The sequence below is a fragment of the Solanum dulcamara genome, chromosome 11, assembly GCF_947179165.1.
Source record: "Solanum dulcamara chromosome 11, daSolDulc1.2, whole genome shotgun sequence".
Lineage (NCBI taxonomy): Eukaryota > Viridiplantae > Streptophyta > Magnoliopsida > Solanales > Solanaceae > Solanum > Solanum dulcamara.
The window spans coordinates 53,518,135-53,540,882 of record NC_077247.1 but is presented as its reverse complement, the minus strand read 5'-3'; the positions used below and the strand labels follow the sequence as shown (position 1 = coordinate 53,540,882).

The 22,748-nt window shown below is 30.5% G+C and overlaps 2 protein-coding genes and 2 non-coding genes across 5 annotated transcripts; 3 read left to right on the top strand and 1 right to left on the bottom strand.

Moving 5' to 3' along the window:
• The first annotated feature begins 3,796 nt into the window (after positions 1 to 3,796).
• LOC129875289 (DNA damage-repair/toleration protein DRT100-like) lies at positions 3,797 to 6,035 on the top strand. Its single transcript, XM_055950742.1, has one exon. It carries the CDS (start codon positions 3,962 to 3,964, stop codon positions 5,891 to 5,893), a length of 1,932 nt encoding a protein of 643 aa, XP_055806717.1. The 5' UTR covers positions 3,797 to 3,961; the 3' UTR covers positions 5,894 to 6,035.
• Positions 6,036 to 8,047: 2,012 nt separating this feature from the next.
• TRNAG-GCC (transfer RNA glycine (anticodon GCC)) lies at positions 8,048 to 8,118 on the top strand. Its single transcript has one exon. It is a non-coding gene; the product is annotated as a tRNA-Gly (tRNA).
• Positions 8,119 to 8,193: 75 nt separating this feature from the next.
• TRNAP-CGG (transfer RNA proline (anticodon CGG)) lies at positions 8,194 to 8,265 on the bottom strand. Its single transcript has one exon. It is a non-coding gene; the product is annotated as a tRNA-Pro (tRNA).
• Positions 8,266 to 20,621: 12,356 nt separating this feature from the next.
• Positions 20,622 to 22,388, top strand: LOC129874851 (GATA transcription factor 5-like). 2 transcript variants are annotated; one of them, XM_055950225.1, is made up of 3 exons: positions 20,625 to 20,850; positions 20,947 to 21,288; positions 21,409 to 22,388. In XM_055950225.1, the coding sequence occupies exons 2-3, from the start codon at positions 20,950 to 20,952 to the stop codon at positions 22,069 to 22,071; spliced, it is 1,002 nt and encodes a 333-aa protein (XP_055806200.1). In that variant the 5' UTR covers positions 20,625 to 20,850; positions 20,947 to 20,949; the 3' UTR covers positions 22,072 to 22,388. The 2 variants fall into 2 exon arrangements, with proteins under 2 accessions (XP_055806202.1, XP_055806200.1); XM_055950227.1 differs by having other exon boundaries at positions 20,622 to 21,288.
• The last annotated feature ends 360 nt before the right edge of the window (positions 22,389 to 22,748 follow it).

Sequence of the window (22,748 nt, the reverse complement as noted above, 5' to 3'; positions counted from 1 at the left end):
TTTTTCTTTTTACACCGTGAACTCAAATATTACACTTTTTGGTTCATAAATATTTGGCCTACTAACTTGTGTGTCAAAAAAAGCCTCATGTACGAACCCAAAAATATATTAAAAAAAATAAAAAATTCCCATTGCTGCATCATACATGGTACTTGCTGTAACTTTCCTTTTAACCTAAGATTTTTTTGGTTTTCTTATTCTTTTAATGGTTAGACTGGAAGCAGAAACAAAGGGAAGTGGTACTCTGATTGCATCAGCAAGGAGCAGAAGCTGCATTAGCTGACCTCTATAAAAATCTTCACATAGTACTGGTGAATAGTGTGATCTATAAATGTATATCTTTGGTTCACTCTTATTTGTCCGTGCTAAATTTTGTATACCTCTTAAAGAATAATAAATTATATATACATTTTATCATGATATTTATATTGATTACATTTTAAAATGGACTTGAGAAATGACTTGAAATAAATAATTAATATTAAAGATAAAAAAAAAAAAAAAAATTCTCTTAATATGTTAAAATAGACGAATAAAACTGAATATTTTTAAAATAGTGGATAAGTAAAACTATAAAAGTGAGCCGGGAGCCCTCTTTTCCGAGGAAACAAAACTAGCACTATAATTTTGAATCACCTATTCATTATGTGAGGGAGCGCGCGAATCATACTTGTTCTGGGGAGAGAGGGAGCGATCATACTTGTTCAATTTATATCTTTCAACTTAAATTAGGCGGACCTTGGGAAGTTTAATATAAGAAATAGTGGCAGTATACAAACTAAAAGTCCACAAGGTAGAAGTGATGGGCCTTATTAATAAATCTTGTCAGTTGGTCCTGCATATAAATTTCGTAGCTCTTTTTTCGCCTTTACACATTATCGTACAAAGGCTACAAACAGTGGCAAGAAACAGAAAATTTTAATAGTGAATGCCATTACAATATTGTTTACTCCTATCATAGGTAACTTACACAATAAGATGAAAGATGTTTAAGCAAATCTGTATTTACAAGTAGAGAGGGATGTAACATGGAGTAGAAAAAAGTGCAAATTAAAGTGAAAGCCAATAGTCACATGATATTTCCTTTAATTTTATGTGATCTAAGATTGTGTATTTCTTAAAATCTCAAGTTCCCCTCGGGCTGTCTTTTTGATACTATGGGATCATTTCCATACCTTCGAAACAAACTAATCCAAATGATTGTATTATGTCTACACAGATAGCTAGCTTGTGCACGCCCAATTATCAACTTGTACGTTATTATAAAGTTCATTCATAGATTGCAAATGTTCAATATTTATCATAAATCTCGTATAAAACTTAAGATCGCACATCTTTTAAAAAACGTCTATGAAAAATATATGGACTTGCAATTAATTAGCAAAAAAACATTCTCGCTCCACATCACATGTTTTAGGAACAAATAGTACACCATATATTGATCAACTCTTCTATTAAAAAGTGCGTCCAAAAAGACTATCAATTTTGGAATGGATGGAGTAGTAATGAGTACAACGTCCCTTAGGAATTAAGTAATGTTTGCTTATCATTGCACAATGGAAGATATTAATTAAATCTATTTTCAGGACAGATGGGTTATTTTTTGAATATGTAAACGTAGAACCTAACCTAATAATACTAGCTAGCTTTCTTGTAATGGGACTAATTTGAATTTTATACTCTTAAAATAAAACTTACTGCCACCCACATAGTCAAGCCTCCAAATGTTGAAATTCAGGTGCACTAGTCCCAGTCATTACCATTATCCAGATGGGAGTAATAATCACTTATTATGATCATGGATGCCCTTTCTTTCCGCAACTGGTGGTCCATCTTATCTGTTCCATAAATAAAAATCATAATTTTCTTTTAGCATATGCTTGGCAAATCATATGGTATATAACATTGAATCAATTATGTAGTGGTAGGCACAAAGCCTAAGCATTGGCGAGAGGCACTCTTCTACGAGGGGCGTCATCTGACATTGCTTTTACAAAATGTTGAAAATAATGCAAAGTAAATATCAATACAGGACACAAACTATACTCTTAGTGCCCGTTTGACCGTACATATTTCTTTTTGATTTTTGTCAGAATATTATTTTGAAAAACTGTTTGAACGTATTATAATCTTTCGAAAAAATTCAGAATTCATAAAAATTTCAAAAAGTCATTTTCACTCCAAATTACTTCGCAAAAATTTAAAACCAACTTCAATTTATATTCCTTCCATATATTGTTATTTACTTTTTTTCAAATTTCACAATTTTGTCCAAATGCCCATTTAGAACCAAATAAAGCATAAATTATGATAATAGGCCGACACCATTCACAAAAGTCTGCCTACACCACTTAGGTTGAAAGGTCCTGATTTGTACCCATTTTCATGCCCTACATCATCTTACAACCAATCTTGATAAACCAATTTGGGCAAAATGAGTCATCTCCTACTTGCTTTATAAGATCCAATAACGGTACCATACATTACTTGTACAGATGAATTATACATCAACAGTATAAGATCTAATCCATCGTTACACACAGTAAATGTTAGTATTATGTTAATGTGACATTTTAATATTAATATAAATATATTATATGTCACATTAAGTGTCATGTTATGTGTATTATATTTGTGCCTCTTTACTATCATCAATTGTGGTAGAATGTGGTCATTAGTTATTAATAACTTTTGTAACCACCAACTCTTCATTTTACCTATTATTCTACCTATTTATTCTTGTAACTTATGCAACACTTGGTCATTCATTTAGCCAATTTACTACCCATAATCTTCCTATTCATTGCAAGGAAGAATTCCTCACCTATAAATAGTGATGGTCTTACTTTGTGTTGTGTATAACAAGAGATGTACAATAGAATATAGAGTGAAAAAGATGAGTAGTTTTGTATTGTGTTTATATTGAGATTAGTGTAGTGAAAGAGAGAGTTGAGACATAAAAAAATATTCTAAGTCTTCAACTATATTCACTATATAAAAGAAAGTAATTATATGTTGAAGGAAGACTCTCTTTTTGTAGAGCTTTGGACTGTTCAACTAATTCTGAGTTGTACAACGTTTTTGGACTGTTGTTTCTTGGAGGGGACAAGTCAAGAATATTACTGTTGGATCGGTGTAGATTATGGTGCAGTGGGCTTGAATCTCCTTAAAAAAAATGAAATTTCCGTTCCTCAACCTGAATATTTTTTTTTATTCATTTTATCATTTTATTTTCAATTATAATTTATTATATTTGTGGTATATTACACCAACATATTATATTATGTTAAGTATGTTACTAACGTTTGTGGTTTTCAAGATTTGCCATAGGGTGGCCATGTTTGTAATTTGGACTTTTGTAAGGAGAAACATTTAATTTGTCTTAACTGGATTCTTTTTCCATTGGCTAGTTAACAAAGTCGTCTATGTGGAGGATACTGCTCGTACTAATTAGATTCCACTAAGAACACCAGACAAAATGCAGAAAAAGAATAGAAAAGAAAAGGAGACAGGAAAGAAGATCTCAAAGTAACTTCTCTTTTTTCATTTTCTAGTTAGTAATATCAGAGCAATCTCGTGTCATATATATTTTCCGACCAATTAATACATAGTTCACTTACTTTAATGCGATAAAATTATTTTAGTGAGACGAGAGTAATTATGTAACTTTATTGTCATATAAAGTTCAGTCACTTCAATAGTGCTAACTAAAACAAGTCAAGATTATGATTCCCATTTAAACTCATTTCATGCCAACTTAAGCGGAGGTAATCAAATAAACAATAGAAGAAAAATACTCTTATAAGTGCATGACCTATCTAATATATTCTTACTAGTGTAATTTACTCAAACCGCATGAGGCAACTGTTTTTTAAAGCTACTCTGTATTTAATACACCTCCAAATTCCTAATCTCCAATCATATACAGTATTTTTCATATCCAGTAATCACAGCAATATCTATGGGAATTTGGGGTAGGAGAAAATCTTTCTTGTTCATCTTCTTTTACATAATCTTGTCTGTTTTTGTTCCATGGACATTAGAATCTTGTCATTTGGTTGATAAAACATCTCTGTTAGACTTCAAGAAAAAAGTTACTTCTGATCCTTCAAACTTATTGCAAACATGGACACTTACAACTGATTGTTGCAAATCTTGGGAAGGTATTGCTTGTGATTCCAATGGCAGGGTTGTTAATGTCTCTCGCCCTGGCCTTGCTTCAGGGGACGATTTCATTATCGATACTTCAATTTCTGGAACACTTTCTCCTTCTCTTGCCAACCTCTCTTTTCTTGAATTGCTTGATCTTAGTAATCTCAAGGACTTAACAGGGCAAATTCCCCCTGAATTTGGCAAGTTATCGCGCTTGAGTTACCTCTTTATTGATTCTAACAAACTCTCCGGATCTATACCTGTCACGTTTAAATATCTGTACCAACTCAAGAAGCTTTATCTAAGTGATAATACTCTTTCTGGTACTATCCCTTCAAGTATTTTTCAAAGTTGTGTTTCACTATCAGAACTTGGTCTATCAGCAAATCAGCTTTCAGGTCCAATACCATCTTCAATTGGGAGTTTATTATCATTGACCAAGCTTGATATGAGCAAAAATATGTTCTCTGGAAGCATTCCAGAGAGTATAGGAAGACTCAAGAATCTTGATTATGTTGATTTGTCTGAAAATCAGTTATCTGGAAAGATTCCAAACTCTATTGGAAACCTTTCCCAAGTATCTCTAATGTATCTGAACCAAAACCAATTGAGAGGGAAAATTCCTTCATCAATATCTGGTCTTAGTTCATTGGTGTTCTGCCGTTTATCGGAAAACCAGCTGAGTGGCACTATGCCACCTTCCATTGGCAATCTTCCAAAGATCCAAAGGCTAATATTAGAGAACAACAAGCTTAGTGGAAAACTGCCTGCAACACTTGGACATCTTGTAACTCTCACTGATATGTACTTTTCCAATAACCTTTTTACAGGCAAAATTCCATCAAGTTTTGGCAATCTAAAGAACCTAATGGCACTAGATCTGTCGAAAAATAAGCTCAGTGGTGAAATTCCTTATCAGCTTGTAAAACTAGAGAGCTTACAGATATTGGATCTGTCATTTAATCCTCTGGGGCTTTCAAGAATACCAAACTGGTTCAAGAAACTACCACTGTTTCGTCTCATTTTGGTGAAGACTGGGATCAGAGGGAAACTTCCAAGTTGGTTGGCTTCATCATCATTATCAACACTTGATTTATCCAACAATGCTTTGACAGGAAAATTACCTACATGGATTGGTAATATGACCAACCTTTCATTATTAAATTTGTCAAACAACGCCTTCCATTCATCGATCCCTGATGAGTTCAGGAACCTATCACTTCTGATGGATCTTGATCTTCACTCCAACAGATTTTCAGGCAACTTGAAAGCAATTTTCTCCAAGAAGTTTCAAGACCCTCTAGGCCGCTACAATTCTATTGATCTTGCATACAACATGTTCAATGGACCAATAGACGAAAACAGCGGAAATGAACCTGTCATGGACTCTATTTTGTCACTAAGTTTGTCCCACAATCCATTGACAGGACACATACCAAAATCACTGGGAAATTTGACAAGCTTGGAGGAAATAAAACTAGCCGAGAATGGGCTAACAGGTGGAATTCCAATAGAACTTGGGAACGCCAAGGAACTGAAAACAATTATACTTTCAAATAACAATTTGGGAGGTGCAATACCAGCTGAAGTTCTGAATTTGAAAGACCTCCAAGAATTTGATGTGTCGGGAAATCGACTAAGTGGTAGAATCCCTCCTCATAAAGCTAATATCCCAAAGTCTGCATTTTTTGGGAATAATAACTTGTGTGGAGCTCCACTTCCTCCTTGTAAGCACACATAGTATCTACAATGAGGAAACTTTCAAACACAATATTTCCCTTTTCTTTATTTATTTTTCATTTTCGACATGATTGTTCGCCAAAATGCATTGTAATTCAGTTGTACTCACTCAAATACATGAAAATCATAAGTTATTCTGACCATCCCAAGTAGCAATTGGACAGAAGCTATTGCCTTTTTTCCAGTTCGTATTTTGTTAAACAAAAGTATTGTATAAAACATGAAACAGTGTTGTTGCTCTCTTATGTTAACAAATTCAATTTACTTTTTATCTTTGTTACAGTTCAGAGAAAACATGCTAGAATGTACAGACAAAAAATGGATGTCAGCTTTTCACTTACTGTGGAAATAGCATAATTATTCTACATTAATATCCTAAATGGTTTCAACTAATGATGATTTTAGAATTTTTGTATAGTTAGAAGATTTGTTCACTGTTATTCTCCTAAGCAAAAACATTTACAAAAAGAGTCTTGAAGCCATGTAACTACCAGTCGATCCAGTATATATGACCAACATATAATTATATTGTAATGTTAGTTTAAATATAATATTTATTTTGAGTGTCACTTTAATTTTATTATATCTATCCATCAATTTGGTGTGCTTGCATAGTTCCTTTTTTTTCTTTCTTATTTTGTCTTTGCTTTACTATCTATATTTCTACCCCATAGACGCGTATCATACTTTTCTTGTAGGCTTGTCCTTTAAATTGATAATGTATAAGCATTATATTCATTAAAACAATACCACACAATATAATACAATTAATATGTTATTAAAACTATACGTAACAATCATCCTGTAATCATTTAAAATTTATTAAATATAAATTTATAGAATGATTCAATTTATATTAAATTCAATATATATTAGTCCAAATAAATATTTTGAATTAATAAAATTGGGTCAATTATTTAAGTCCAATAAATGTGGACTTAATTAAAAATCCAAATCAATTGATTTGGACTATAAAGATAACCCCATTTTGTTAAGCCCAATGTCATCTCATCCTAGAGGCCCATTTTCATGCCACGTGTCAAAGTTATGTGGCAATTCAAGTCAAATTAAATAAGCCACCAGAATTATGCCATGTGCCAAAGTTATGTGGCGATCCAAGTCAAATTAAATAAGCCACTAGAATTATGCCATGTGCCGAAGTTAGGTGGCAATCCAAGTCAAATTAAATAAGCGACTAGAATTATACCATGTGCCAAAGTTAGGTGGCAATCCAAGTCAAATTAAATAAGCTACTAAAATCATGTCACATGTCAAAGTTATATGGCAATCTAAGTCAAATTAAATGAGCCACTAGAATAATACCACGTGTATATGTGACATGTTCTGACCAATCAAATTAAAGCTCTTCACCAAAGAAATCTGATTGGTCAGTTCAAACTAACCAATCAAATCATACCCTCATACCACTCCCTACAACTATAAATAGGGGTCCTCATTATTCTCAGAGGAGAGTGTGTGTTTTTCAAGAACAAGAATCAAGAAGAGAGCTCGTGGATCAAAGGCCACAAATTTTCTACAAAACTACAAAGTTCAAGTAATCAAATTCAAGCTGAAGTTCAAGATCAAGAACGAAGGAAAATATCAAGAAGTTCAAGATCAAGTTATTTGTTCATATTTATTATTCATCATTACCATACAAGTGTTCGTGACGAATAATTTAAATCCAAATTTGAATACGAAGATTCAAGATCAAGCTATTCAAACTCTTCCCTCTAAATCAAATTCAAGTTCAACATATTCCATATTATATGAAGAATCAGAGGATTATCATAGAGATTGTAACACGTACTACATTTTGAAATCAAATATTACACTTTGTTACTCCAAATTTCCGGTCTTGATTATTTATTTTTCTCGATTCGAAAATTTGTTGTTTACGCATCCATTAAAACAATACAATACAATTCATATATTATGAAACAATATGTAGCAACCATCCAAACAAAGTGTTAGAGTTGGTCAAAATTCCAATGAGGCAGGCAATAATTAAACCATATACGATAATACTCTTCATCTTCCAATTAGTTCTCACTTGTTATTTATAAATATCTAAACAGCGAACAGCATCGAGACGTTGCCCATCGAGGAATCATGATGATCAATTGCCTATCGCATTCGTTGCTAATTATACAAAGCACCAGTGGTCTAGTGGTAGAATAGTACCCTGCCACGGTACAGACCCGGGTTCGATTCCCGGCTGGTGCATCTTTTTTTTTATTTTTCCACAAAAACGAGTACTGGGCATGAGAAAACTTTTTGGAAAAAGAAAAACAGATCAATGGGGTGTTGCGAGAATCGAACTCACGACCTCTCGCACCCGAAGCGAGAATCATACCACTAGACCAAACACCCTCTCGATATTGTATCCTGTATTTTTCGTATTTAATCTAATTTCCGGTTCTCGAATCTTATCTACACCATGGAATCGGAGGACGAATGCTGCTGGGGATAAAGACGGCAAAATCAAACTCAACCCACCTAATCCGTTTAAGTTTGGGTAGGTTATTAATTCAATCCATTAAAAATTGGTCCATATTTAACCAAAATTGACTTATGAGAAATTTTGTCAAAATATTTTTAATTTTTTTTTTCTAATTTGAGATATTGTATATAGTCGTAATAAAGAAACAATAATTTTATTAGATATTAAAATATTTTAAAAGAATAAATAAAATAATTAAACTTAGTAAAAAATTAACTGGGTCTTGATCCGTTTTAACCCAACAAATTTTTATCCAGGCAAATTTGAGTTGGGTTGGATCGGATCTTGACCCGTTTGTTGACTTGACCCATTATAACCAATCTAAATTTGATCTAACATGCCCAATTGTCACCTATAATTAAGGGAGTGTAAAATAGATTAGCTCAAGATGATAGAATGAATATTATCAAATCGCTGCGTCTGAGAAGCTTTAAAGGTAAGTTCAAATTGGGTTCAAAGATTGAAAGAAGAGAGAGACTATTAAGCACTCTCTTCTACGAGACTACTTTATGAATGTACACTTGATCTTAAAAGGAATCATTTTCCAATGCTAGATTATTTTTTATCTATGCAAGGGAGTTACATATTCAGTATGATATTTCTGCTGAGTTTCATGGGCCTAGACTCCTTCCTTAAACCATGCACAACTATGCATTATAACTTGGGAAGCTAGGGTAGGGCCTCCTATTGGGCTCTTAATTATTAGCCCAAAACATTGAGTTTTAAAGAACCGAATTGATTGATTTCTTCAATGTCAAAATGAAAACGATATTATTTGATTGGGGGTATTTTTCTAGTCATTTCTTACACACATTTCTTAGAGAACTATATATGTATTATTTGAAACAAAGGAAGGTAATATTACCTAGGCATATACTTGAGTGAGGACACACACACCGACATAGACTACCACTTGATGTTTCATTTGATGTTTGGATTTGGTTTTTCTTTAGTTTTCTAAAAAAAATAATTGAAAATAACTATTTTAGTGGAGAAAAAGTTGTGTATACATATATAACATCTTAAGGAAGTATTTTTTAGAGAATAATTGTATTACATACTTGTTCAGGTGTAAAAACCTAACTTTTGATATATTTCTTTTGGGTTTCAAAAATTTTGGTTTAATTTGAAAACTAGTAGAGTTGTTTTTTTTTTTAAAAAAAAACAAACAAAAACAGACCTTTTAAATAATATTCTGGAATTGGTTGGGGAAATTAAACTTTTATTTCAATCCACACCGCTTTGCTTGATACTTGGATTTTCAGACATTAGATGGGTCCACATTGAAATTTGAGAGGCAAGATGCTGATGAACATCACTACATAACTGCCACTATACCATGTGAGGTTCTTCTCATTTCAATTAAATTAAGTGAACTTTTAAGCTTTTAATGCTTTAACTTTTATCTCCTCAAATTAATTAATCAATTTCTCTGTTAAATTTGCTTAACTTGAAACTTTGGTTAAAACTCTGTATCTTTCTTGACAAATCTAATTAATAGGTACATATTATAATTATTTTAGAACTTAATAATTTAAAAGAAGTTAAAATCATAAATCCATAACATTCAGATTATGACTCCACCGCTAGATTATATATAGAGGAGAAACTTTTAGAAAGGAAGCAGAATGATAATAGTAGTCAATTAATTCATCAATGCATAACAACACATTACATGTGAATGTTGACAGGAGAAGGCTAGCTATATACTCCATTATTCCTACGTCTCAGAATTTGGAATTTCACACTACTTGGGGCTGAATATGTGTGAAAGACTATGTCCAAAATTCAAATCTGCATTGGTACCCAAATTAAAGGCATATCATATATTTAGACATAATTTGAAAATTTACTTTTACTTGTTCACAATACTTTTTCCACTTTTAGTTTGTCCAGAGAAAAAACATATTTTTTTTCCATGTAATAACTTATTTCCAAATTATTTTTCAAGACTTAAAACTAAACATCAATTAATATGAGTATCGTAATAAAATACTTATGTCAAATCATTAATTTTTAAATAATTGTGTAAAAGTTCAATTTAAACTAGTAAAAATGAATGAGAGAGTAACTAGGAATGGTTTCAAGTTTCAACGTGAAGAGAGTTTATATGTAGATTTAAATTGTGAACTGAATTTTTCAAAAAATGAAAATGGATTTTGATAATTAAAACACAGAGACTAATACATTAGCATACAGAAATATTTGAGGTTGGAAATTATTTTTACTATCTCAAATTATCTATCGTATTTTTTTTTTGATAGGTTTATAAAGAAAATATTATTTGAAAGAAGTTTTTGACCATTTTATTCCTATTTATATCTTTTGATATAATCTCTTGTCATTGAATATGTATTTTATTTACATGTCTTTTTTCCATAAATGAGATGTTTAAAGTTTTTAAAATAATTACAGCCAACGATAAATAGATGGGACGGGATAATTAATTATGTATTACATTTCTAAAATAACAAATAATTTGAGATAATTATTTTTTTTAAAAAAAAACAATCACACAAATAATTTGAGAGTACTTGGAATCTAAATTTAACAAATGCAGACTTTTTTAATGTACCTCAGCACTGACTCACGGAAAGGTTACAAAGGCACATGAGAGGTTAGATGGAGATTTTTGTGGTGCCAGATTTTAGGTGAATATTTCACTTTTGTGCTTTAGCTTATTGTAACAACCAAAAAATGTGGTTGAAGCCAAATCTATAAACAATTCTAGTACTATGAATAGTAGTACTACTTTTTTAGCATGAAAGGAAATAATTATGTTACTACATTTTATGGGTAAGCGCCGGTGAATTAATTACATCTATCTATGAATTGTACTGAACACAGATAATAATGCAATGGTGACAGTAACTTTATATATATATATATATATAGTCTAACTAACTTGTTTCTTTAATGAAAGTGATCATATCTACAAGAAAATGTTACTAATTGGGTGTATCCACTTTATAGAGGTAAAAATTAGTTCAAAAACTATTTCACCTATAGCCTTTTCCACTTTAGTTCTTCAAAACATGTTGGACATTCTTTTCGACGAAGAGTGTTCAACTGAACAACTTCTTGAATAAAAAGAATACAATTAACAACACGATCAATATATGTAGCTATGTCACTGGTTCATCGTTTTTTTTCTATGCACTTTCGTATCCTTCATAATAACAAATGTTTGTGTTAAAAAAATTGTTTTTATAAAATTATCTAGTATAAGATATCTACACGAGTACATGTAACTATTCATGCAAATTTCATAAAGATTTTGAATTTCAATATAAACTTGGAAAGAGGAGTAGCTAATAAGCAAAGTGGGCATTACAAGTTATGCATTGTAATAAAGCAAATATGGTACAACACATAAGGACGTTTTAGGAAAGTGGAAACTTACTTCCTTAGACTTCCTAGTCCGTCCGTACCTTTCTGTTTGTCTCTCTTCCCTCCCTTCTTCTGCACTTTACCACAATAATTTTCGTTCCATCTATTTAAATTTATATAAAAATATTTGATCGAGCACGAAGTTTAAGATGTGGAGCACTGGGCTTGAGATGAGATTGAGCTAGCTCTTGAGTTGATTTATGAGTTGAGTTAAATCAAAGATTCATTTCTTCAACAAGTACTAACTTAAAAGGAAATGATAGCAACAATCAGTGGGGTAGCCACTTGTAGGTCAAGATGGTCAGTCGAACACACTTCATTAAAAAATTATATTATATATATAAAGTATATGGATAAAAAATTATTTTTCATACATATATATTATATCTTGAATACTCATAACAAAATTTCTGACCTGCAGTCTCTTATAATTGCTTAAAATAAACTATATTGATAGTGTGTAAAATTAGCGCAAATTTGGGAGTACATGTATAGTACGTTTAATCCATTCAATAAACATGAGTTTAGAGTTAGAAATTATAAAACATGGAGGTGGAGTTGAAGTTGCATGTAAATGGGCAATAAGGTAATTATGACACAAACAAGTACTTATCTATCTATATATATATATGGATATTCTGAATTTTGGTAGGCTGCACATTGCGAGGAAACTGTATCTGTAACGACGATGATGGTAAAACTGGGCGCCAATAACATATTTTGTCCACCTTTATTTTTTTTTATACTAAAATAGATGTTCAATAATATTTATTTATTTTTAAAAATTAAGAAATAATTTTAATTTAATTTTTTATTTATTTTTATTATTAATTAGTAGTCATTTTTTTAATTATATTTTTTAAAATATTATATTTATTATGTCTAATCATATAAAATTAATAGCAAACAAGTATTATTGGACGAGGGATTATCCACATTTACCTCCTTTTGCTTAATTTTTTTTATTTTTCGTTATTCTATTCAATTCAAGGTTTCAAAATTTGTAGCTGGTCAATGGTACTATGCTCTACCATAGGATAAAACCTTAACCTCGAAATTGTAAAAATGATTTTTGATGCCAGTCAACTGCCAGATTTTCCAGTATCCTATCATAAACTTACACGTATTCGGCCTGCCTCTATTATGACCTTGAGCCGGCGGTCTAAATTGTTTACAAAATGTATTTGAAAACCGTCGAAGATTATTTATTCCTTTTTTTTCAAAGTATCTTGTTTTATTTAATTTTTTTTCTATTTTACTTTCTTCTAAAAGATTGAGGAAATTTAACATCTCTAAAACTTCAGTTATAATCCGATTGAATGTAGGTCCTCGCTCGTTGTTATAAGTAGCAACATTGGTGCAGAGGCAAATTAAATTAGAATTTTAATTTTAATTTTTCTCATGGAATAGATGAAATAAATCAAAAGGTGGATTTTTGTTAAAGAATGAAATCTTATTGGAACTATTCACATCCGGTTCATCTTTTGAAATCATATCACATTCCGGATCTGATGAAATAGAATGAATTTAAACGGTATTTTGTTATTCTAAGATCTGAGAAGTCACGAGTTAACCCTACAAATGAAATAGGGATTGAAAGAGTAAATATTCGCCCGCATTTTATTTTTTATTCCAAAATTTAGGACAATACAATAAAGGACAAAATAAGGATTTGGTATAATAATACAATTTTTTTAAATTTCTATTTAGAAAACTACAAAGTTTAGATTTAATGAAATCTCAAAGAAGCCCACGTTCAAGATATTACTCAGTAAATACACTCTAAAATTCTATTTCTTAATTCTAATTCATTTTAAATTCACCCAAAATAGGATTTTAAAAAAATAGGATAGGATTTATTTATTTTCTATTTAAATATGTTATATATATATAATGTCTTTTTTTCCCCTTCCTTGAAAGGGTAAGACACCAGTACTTGATTCGCTCTATTTCTTTATCTCCCCATGAATTTGTAATAATAGGGACAAAAAAATTTCAATTTAAATCGATTAGTCTTTTTTAAAAAGTAAATAAAATTTGTACGTGGTATATATCCTATTAAACTTATCTGTTCATGACTGAAGCTGTGGGCATCTGCCCAACCCAACCGTTATTGGAGTTGGGTTGATGTAAGATTGTTCAAGTTCATTTAAAATTATGGTTCGGTCCAACTAAGCTTTTGACTCTTGAAGCTTGACGGAAGTTGACTCATTGACCAGAAATATTAATTAATTTGAAGGGATAATACACAAGTACCTCCTCAATTATAATTGAAATCGCTAGAATACATTTTAATTATATATGAGTTCTATTATCTCCTGAATTATTTTAAAGTATAATAAACACATCTTTTAGTGCTGAGGTGACACATAAAGTGTGTTCAATCTCTTGGAGGCATGTCAGAAACGAAAAAGAAGTATTAAAATCTGATTAATTTGGAAACATATCCATTTTCAATTGGACATTTTCATTATTAATTAATACACATAAGTAGTTAACATTAAAACTTAAGTTGATATCTTTTTAATTAAAATTTCTTGCCCAATTTTATCATTTTTAGAAATATAAAAAAAATAATCACAACATACTTAAATTGCCGGAGATATTTTTTCCAGATATTTCATCAATTTGTATAATATCTAAATAATTTTTCTTTTCTTTTTATTTTTTACTCAAACACTTAACATGAATTTCAAAAAAAAATTGCATATTAGAGATTTAGTTTAGGCAATATATGGTGAGCATAATTTAAATTAATTTTTTTTAAAATATATATATATATATATATATATATATATATATATATATATATATATTATTATTATTATTATTATTTTATCATTATTTTTTAGAACTAACGATTTTTTATTTTTTCAGATTTAACTATTTTTTATTTTTTTTAAATCTGACGATTTAGTGACATAGCACTGACGTAAGAATGTTGTGGAGGCGAGTGTAAAACACCTCCTTTCATATGAGTGATTATATAGGTTTTAGGATGTGTTTATCACACTTTAAAATAATTCAGAGGTTAATAGGATCCATGTATAGTAAAACAGTGTCCTAGCGATTTCAATTATAATTGAAAGGGATACTTGTATATTATCCCTAATTTAAATTAAAATAACTAAAGTTGTACGATGTAATTGTTCTTTAGTTTACAAAATTGTTTTTTTCAAATTTCCTTTACTTATATATTTGTCAAAAAAGATTATTAGTTTTCTTTAATAGTAGGATGACTTAAATTCATGATCATTATTTGCCATGTTTGATTTGAAAATCTTCTTATTTTCTTGATGTTATATATTTCAAATATGACATTGTAACTGAAAGCACTACAAACCATATGTATAATGCATATTATGATTGTAATTATTTTGTTCTTTCCATATAATTTTATTAGACATAATAAAAATTTAATATATATTGACAGAATTTTTTTAAGTTAGAATTTAGATTGAAAAGAAAAAAAATTATTAAAAGAAAAGAAAGAAAGAAGGGCTAGACCTCCCAGCCCGCGGCCCTTCTAGGGTTGGATTGGGTTGGTCATTTCAAGATGCTTTCAAATGAAAAGCCGATATGTCCTATCCCTTCAAATTTCTTGACGCTGGACTGATCCATTTTGACAATTCTATTCATAGCTACTATGGGGATTTTAATTAAAAGAGACTTTTAAGTTATCTATTTGAGGATATAGGGCACAAGTTTTAAAAATTGAGTAAAAGGGACTCCAGTATAATTAGGTATTGATGGGTTATGCTAATTTAAAAAAGAATATTTTTATACACTCCAAAGTTTTGCTATTTACAAACAGGCCCAACATATAAGAGGGTTGTTTAGCCAAAAGGGCAACAAACAATTTTCAGAAAATTTGCTCATTTTTTCAGCGGGAGCAGCAGCAGCAGCTTCCCACATTCATATTCGTCCTCTTTCATATCTTTTTTTTTTCAATCTCAACACATTCCAGCCTTCCAAGCGCCGATGTTTAAACATTTGTCTAAACAACTAACAAATATTTTCATATCTCGATCTCCAAAATAATTAGCAAATATTTTCATATTTCTCCGAACAACTAGCTGATATTTAAAATATTCTCATTGTTTTAACTAAAGAATCATAAAAAACACCTAAACAACTTAGGGTAGTTTAAAATATCTTCTGGTTGTTTGAACTAAACAACTTTTGGTTGTTTAAACAACTTCTGTTGTTTGAACTAAACAACTTAGGGTTGTTTAAATATCTTCTGGTTGTTTGAACTAAACAACTTTTGATTGTTTAAATAATTTTTGGTTGTTTAAACAACTTTTGTTATTTGAACTAAACAACTTAGGGTTGTTTAAACAACATCTCTTGATTGCTTGAACAACTCCTGTTTATATAAACAACATATCCTCTCTTCTCTTCTCTTTTCATCAATTTTTTTTTTATAATTTTCACAATCAAATCGGAGTAAAGAAAAAAAAATGAGGATGACAACATCCGAAGAAGAAGAAGAAGAAGATGAAAACACAAAAAGTTTGGAAAGAAAGAGAAAAACGAAGAAGAAAAAAGGCAAAGAAGTTAAGGAAGAAAAAGATGAAAGGGAAAAGGAACAAGAGCGTTTAAAAATATGGAGAAAAGAAAAGAGAAGAGAAGAGAGGAGGGAAAAGGAGAACAGAGAATTTAAAAAAATGAAGAGAATGAAGAAAAAGAAAAGAGAAGAGACAGAACAGATCATTTGCAAAACATGAAGGAAATGAATAGATTTAGGGTTTTTATTATAAGTTTTGATATTTTAATTTTTTACCTTAAATTTATAAATATTTTAAATCAACCCCAATTCTTAATAATTAACCCCTAATTAAATATTTATAACAAAAGAAAAAGAAAAAAAAATACAAATCCCTTATCCTTTATTCAACTCTCAAACATCCCTTTTAGCTAATTTTCCCTAGCTACTATAAACACATTATATATTATATTATTGTTTAGATATGCTAGTTGTAAGTTGCAACTCACTAATATAAAATATGAAATTAACTACGAAATTTATCGATAATTCTTAGTTAATTCATAGCTAAATGAAATTAACGCAAAGTTTTAATTTTTTATTAAATTGTTGATCAGCAAATTTTAATAGACCTATTATATATTGTAAAATTTTAAAATAGATAAGAGACATCAGACAGCAGTTGGATTTGCAAAGGAATCATTAGAGAAGGAGACAAATGGTGGTGGGGAAAGCAATTGGCTCTGCTTTCATCTACTTTTAGCACTCTTTGCTTCAAAGGGATTATGCCATATATTTTCCTTATCATTACATGCACTACATGTGTGTAATATACAGATTAAATAAATATGATTTTTAATCAGAATAATATAGGAATGTATGTTTTCTACTTTCTACTTAAATTAGTTTTTTCATTATTTTATTTATTATAAATAAGAATGTCAGTATTAGCTATTTCATGTCATAGAAAAGTAGTAGACAAGAGTGGAGGATTATTAAGTTATAAATAAATTGCTTTCCATCATTTATTAAACGAGCTACGTTCATAAGAAGGTGCATATATAGAGACCATAGTGTTTCTAACAAAATAACCAAACATCAGAATCACACTGCAAAATTTTTACATGAGAATAATAATAATATATATCATAGGCGTGGACAGAACAAAATGTAATATATATGAAGGGGTCCTGGCATTCTGCACTCTATTTCTCCAACGAAATGTACTTTTATTTTATTTTTCTTCTATACTAAGATTTAAAAAATAATGAGTAGAAAATTATAATTTTCGTTTGCGGAGTTTCCCAACAATATAATTAAGATGGCACAACATCAAATAAATAATAAATTCGGATGAGCATGACTCTATAATATTATAATAAGAAATGAACCTTGAAAATAACTTAATTCTAAAAAGTTAACTCATGAAGTAAAGATGATTCTAAAACCATATAAAAAAACATTCACATCCTTAAAGAGGCGACATGGGACTCTGACATCCCCTGCATATCTAGAAGTGGACATTTGAAGCTTGAACAATATAAAATGGGGGCTCAACATCGGATAAACAATGAATTGCGGTAAGCATGACTTTGATATGATAGCACTAAGAAAATAAACTTTGAGCATAACTTAACCTCTAAACTAACTCATAAAATAAGAATTGTCCAAGACTATATCAACAGACCTTCCATCCTTACCGATGTATCTAAAATTTGAAATTCTACATTAAAAATCCAATTAAAGCATGAGGTTTTGAAAAATTAAAAGAAAAAAAAAACAAGAGGAGAAACAAGGAGGTATAAATTTTAATTTCTATAGAATATCATTGATGAAAATACTTGTATCCATCATAAATTCATGGTCATTTTTGACCTTGTAAAATCACATGCTATTTTTCTTAATGGGTGTTTGTCCGTGGAAACAAAAGAAAAATTACTTTATTTGAAATTTTAAAAGTTGGAGTTAGAGTTGTGTTTAGCCATATATTTTTGCAATAAATAGGATTTTAAATGTACTTAAAAAAAATACTATATGAAATATGATTTAAACATGAAATATAATTTAAATGAGATTACTTTATATAAAAATAAACCTTCAGGGTAAATTTGAAAAAGAAAAAATTATAAAAGTGAAAACAGATTTTTGGGTGTTTTCCAAATTCTAAATACAAACTGATATTAAACCATTTAATTACTCATATTTTCACTATAGTATTATATACTAACACCAAAAAATTAAAGGAATTAAGTAAAATTTATTCTTTCAAGTGCAAATTCAAAAACAATGCTATATTAGGTGTAAAAAAAAGGTAACCAATAATGTATAATTCAGGTCACATTATTTGGATTTATTTGGCACTTTAATTTTCCCACTATGCAATGAACATCATCAAGTGAATTCTTGCATTACACGAACCACCCAAAGTCGAAAATTAGGTCAGTGGTATACTTTACGTGCAAATTACAACCATCCTTCATGGGCAATATTACATGCGCATGCAAAGTCATTTCACTCATCTTCAAACTCAAAAGTTAATGTCCATTATATTACAATTACTTCTTTTTTTTTTGGTTTGAAATTGCAAAGATAAACAACCACTAAAGTTACAATACAATTTTACGTTTCTATGGGCAAAATAAACATTTACTAGTACTCCTTTCATCCCATTTTAATACTATGGTACTTTATGTGAGACGATTTGTAGTAAGAAGATTATCAACTATCTAATTTTTGGTGTGTAGAATTTTTAAGTTTCTTTGAAATAAAATTTAAGAGTTTAGAATTTATATAAAAAGTATTACTTTTTTCATTTCAATTTATGTGGCAAAACTGAAATTTTGAGATTTAAACTTCTAATTTTGATCATGAATTTAGACATAGAAGCTTTAAGTTTTTTTTTTTAAAAAAATAAAATTTATTCATTCAGAAACTACAAAATAAAAATATTGTTTTCTCCATCCCAATTTATGTGATGTAGTTTGACTTGACACAAAATTTAAAATGAAAACAACAACAACAACATCATACCTAATAAAATCCCACAAGTGAAATACGGGGAAGATAGAGTGTACGCAGACCTTACCATTACCTCATTGAGATAGAGAGGTTGTTTTGAAAGACCATCGGCTCAAAAGTATCAGAAAGAAAAACTTCTTAAATTTGTGGTCTAAAATAAATTATTTAATTTAGAGTGAAATAGACATTTTAAAGTTAAATTGCAAATATTGTTTTTAAGAAAGCATTTTGTACGTGTTTCAAGCCTAGAATTTTGTATTTTTTGTTCATTTTATCAAACCTTCATCTTAGTGTTTTTCTTCATATAAATTTGTATCCTTGATATATATTTTCCAACATTTTTAATGAATCTTCTAGATTAAATTTGATGAAAAGAAGTTTTGGGTAGGAAATTAGAAAAGTGTAAAGAGCGGGAAAGCAAATCGAATGGTAAATTGAGATCGAAATATAAGCATATACGTAATTAATTAGTCAAAAGAGATGGGCCCAATCTTTCAAAACAAGAAAAGTTTCACCTCCTAAAAGAAAATGAACAATATTTTTTTGGTAGTTTCGTTTAATTTCATGGCATTATTTTTTTCAAATTTTGTAGGCATTTGCCTCCATAACGCTTCATTCATGTAGTCAATTTAGAAATAATAAGCTTTTTCATGATATTGGGAGATTTATTATTTGAACTAACTCTACTTTTTTAATTTGTTAATAACCCATGAATCTTTTTTTCGTGTGAAGTTAATAAAGTATTTTCACATTAAAAAATTCATTTTCATCTATTTCAAGATAAACATAAAAGAATCAACGTATCGATGAAAAAAAAAACATTTTTAGAGATAGTTTTGAATTGGGACATAAAATAAGAAACGAATGAAACTTTTTCTTGGTGTTTGGTGTTTTTTTATAAAATGAATAAAACAAAATAATTTTTTCAATTTTTTTATCATGTAAAAATAAAAATTTCATGTGAGAAGGACATAAAACTAAAGATAATTTATAAGTGCATATAAAATCAATTTGCCCAAATAACTTTGAAGTGAAAAAAGGAAAACCAATTGTTTCAATTTTTTAATTTTCCACCAACAAAAGTCATAAAAATTGTGGCAGCACCAAATTACATTTTAGAATATCATGAGTAGGTATTAGTCAGTTATTAGTTTAGTATTTAATATAAGTCAATCTATTGAATCTTTTGTAGAGATTATCTTTAATGACAATTTATTTACAATTTGAATAAAAATAAGACTTTTTCAACTTATGTTAATGTTGAAATAAAAATAAAAAAGGATATAAAATTAATAATAAATCTATAAAAATTTATGAAATCAAATCTCCTAAATCTATGCCAGTCAGAAAATAACTTATAAATACTGGGTACTATTTAAATGAAATTCCTCCACAGAAAAGTACAAAGGAAAATAAAAAGGCGAAGAGGGGGGGTTTTTGGAAGAAAAAAGTATTTAGGAGAAGCTTTTTTTTAAGGAAGAAAGCAAAAATATTTCCTCCCCATCTCCTCATACGCCTTCTTCTTCCTCCTCCTCTCTTATCTCCTTCTTCTATCCAGGTACTTTAATTTTCTTCTTCTTTAACTTTAAAACCCCCAAAGTTTCAATCTTTTTGTTATTCTTGTTCTGAATTTGCTTTGTGCAACTGTTATTAGGAAATGGACTGTGTGGATGGGGCTTTGAAAAACAGTTTTATGCCGGAGACACCGTTGAAAATGACCCAAAACCAGACCTTTGGGGATGACGTATCTGCCGCCGGCGCCGGCCAAAATGTTGTCTCCGGCGACGACTTCTTCGTTGACGACCTGCTTGACTTCTCCAATGGCTTTGTTGAAGGCGAAGGAGAAGAAGAAAAACAGGGGGGAGAAGATAACTCTGTTCACAAACCATGCTCTGTTTCAATTTCTGTTTCACCTCAGAGAAAAACAGAAATTGATGACACCATTTCTGTTAAAGAAGATTTTGCTTCTCTTCCTGTTAGTGAAATCAGTGTTCCGGTGAGTCCTCCCCAAACCCCTTGTTTCGATTTTGCTGTAAAGTTTGGTTCTTTATGAAAAAAGAAACATTTTTTTTAGTTCTTGAACTAAAGGTAAAATGGCGTTTTTTTTCAACTACAGACGGATGACTTGGATAGCCTTGAATGGCTGTCTCATTTTGTAGAAGACTCGTTTTCTGGATACTCACTTGCTTATTCTGCCGGAAAGTTGCCCGTCGAGAAAAAATTGGGCGACGGAGAAATTCCGGTTCAAGAGAAGAAGTCTTGTTTCGCAACACCGGTTCAAACCAAGGCAAGAACCAAGCGTGGGAGGACTAGCGTCCGAGTTTGGCCAACCGGTTCAGGCGGCTCATTGACCGATTCATCTTCTTCTTCAACTTCGTCTTCCTCCACCACAACGATGTCGTCATCTCCTCCTACTTCTTGGTTCCTTTACCCAACTCCAGTTCATACTGCCGAGTCAGCAGGAAAACCGCTGACTAAGAAGCTGAAGAAGAAACCGGCGGCACATGGTGGAAGTGGGTCACAGCAACCTCGGCGGTGTAGCCATTGTGGGGTTCAAAAGACCCCACAGTGGCGAGCCGGTCCAATGGGTGCAAAAACGCTTTGCAACGCTTGTGGGGTTCGCTACAAATCCGGTCGGCTGCTACCGGAGTATCGTCCGGCATGCAGCCCGACTTTTTCCAATGAGTTGCACTCGAACAATCACCGGAAAGTGTTGGAGATGCGGCGGAAGAAGGAATCAGAAGAAACCGGTTTAGCTCAGCCGGTTCAGAGTTTTTGAAGATATTTTAGCTGTTTTTTTTTAAAAAAGAGGTTCTTGCAGTGTAGGGAATTTTATTTTTTAGTTAGGAAAGGAAGGAATTTTAGATGAAAAAAAGTGAACCGGAGTGAACCGAATGTAGTAAGTAAGGTTAAAAAACAAAGCCGGTTTAGTAAGAGAGTTAGGCCCGGTTTAGATTGTACATTCCTAACATGGACCCAAGATTTGGTGAAGGGTAGGTTTTAAAGTTTAGTGTAACGGATGGAGGAGTCTTTAATGTACTTTCCTGATATAATTCCCAGAAAAAAAGAAAGAAAAGATAAAGACTATTAGAGAAATTCTTATTATTGCATTTATAGTCTTGTTTTTATTCTTTATTGTTGATGTTTGTTTGTATTATTGTGCAAAAAATAGGAGGGAAAAAGCAAGATGACAAGTGCATTTGGAGCGTTTCAACCTTTAGTAAGCAGGCCGTTGAAAAGTGAGAAGTTTATGAGCCTTTTTATGGGTTGTTTGGTAAGCAGAATAAACTGAAATATTTTTAAATTAAATTTTAGATTAGATTTATATTGTATTTGTTTGACAATCAAATATAGTATAAATTTGTCTGAAATATTCCAGCCTCTTTCATCTAATTTGAAATTTTATGTTATTTCACATATCAAATGAGATAAATCAATTTACAGTTGAGAATTTTA

What these genes read in the sequence shown, in the direction of transcription:
- LOC129874851 (XM_055950227.1), top strand. Translation starts at nt 20,950, where the DNA reads ATGGACTGTGTGGATGGGGCTTTGAAAAACAGTTTTATGCCGGAGACA. An exon ending in TTAGTGAAATCAGTGTTCCG is followed by an intron (nt 21,289 to 21,408) that starts GTGAGTCCTCCC and finishes TTTCAACTACAG; the next exon opens with ACGGATGACTTGGATAGCCT.
- LOC129875289 (XM_055950742.1), top strand. Translation starts at nt 3,962, where the DNA reads ATGGGAATTTGGGGTAGGAGAAAATCTTTCTTGTTCATCTTCTTTTAC.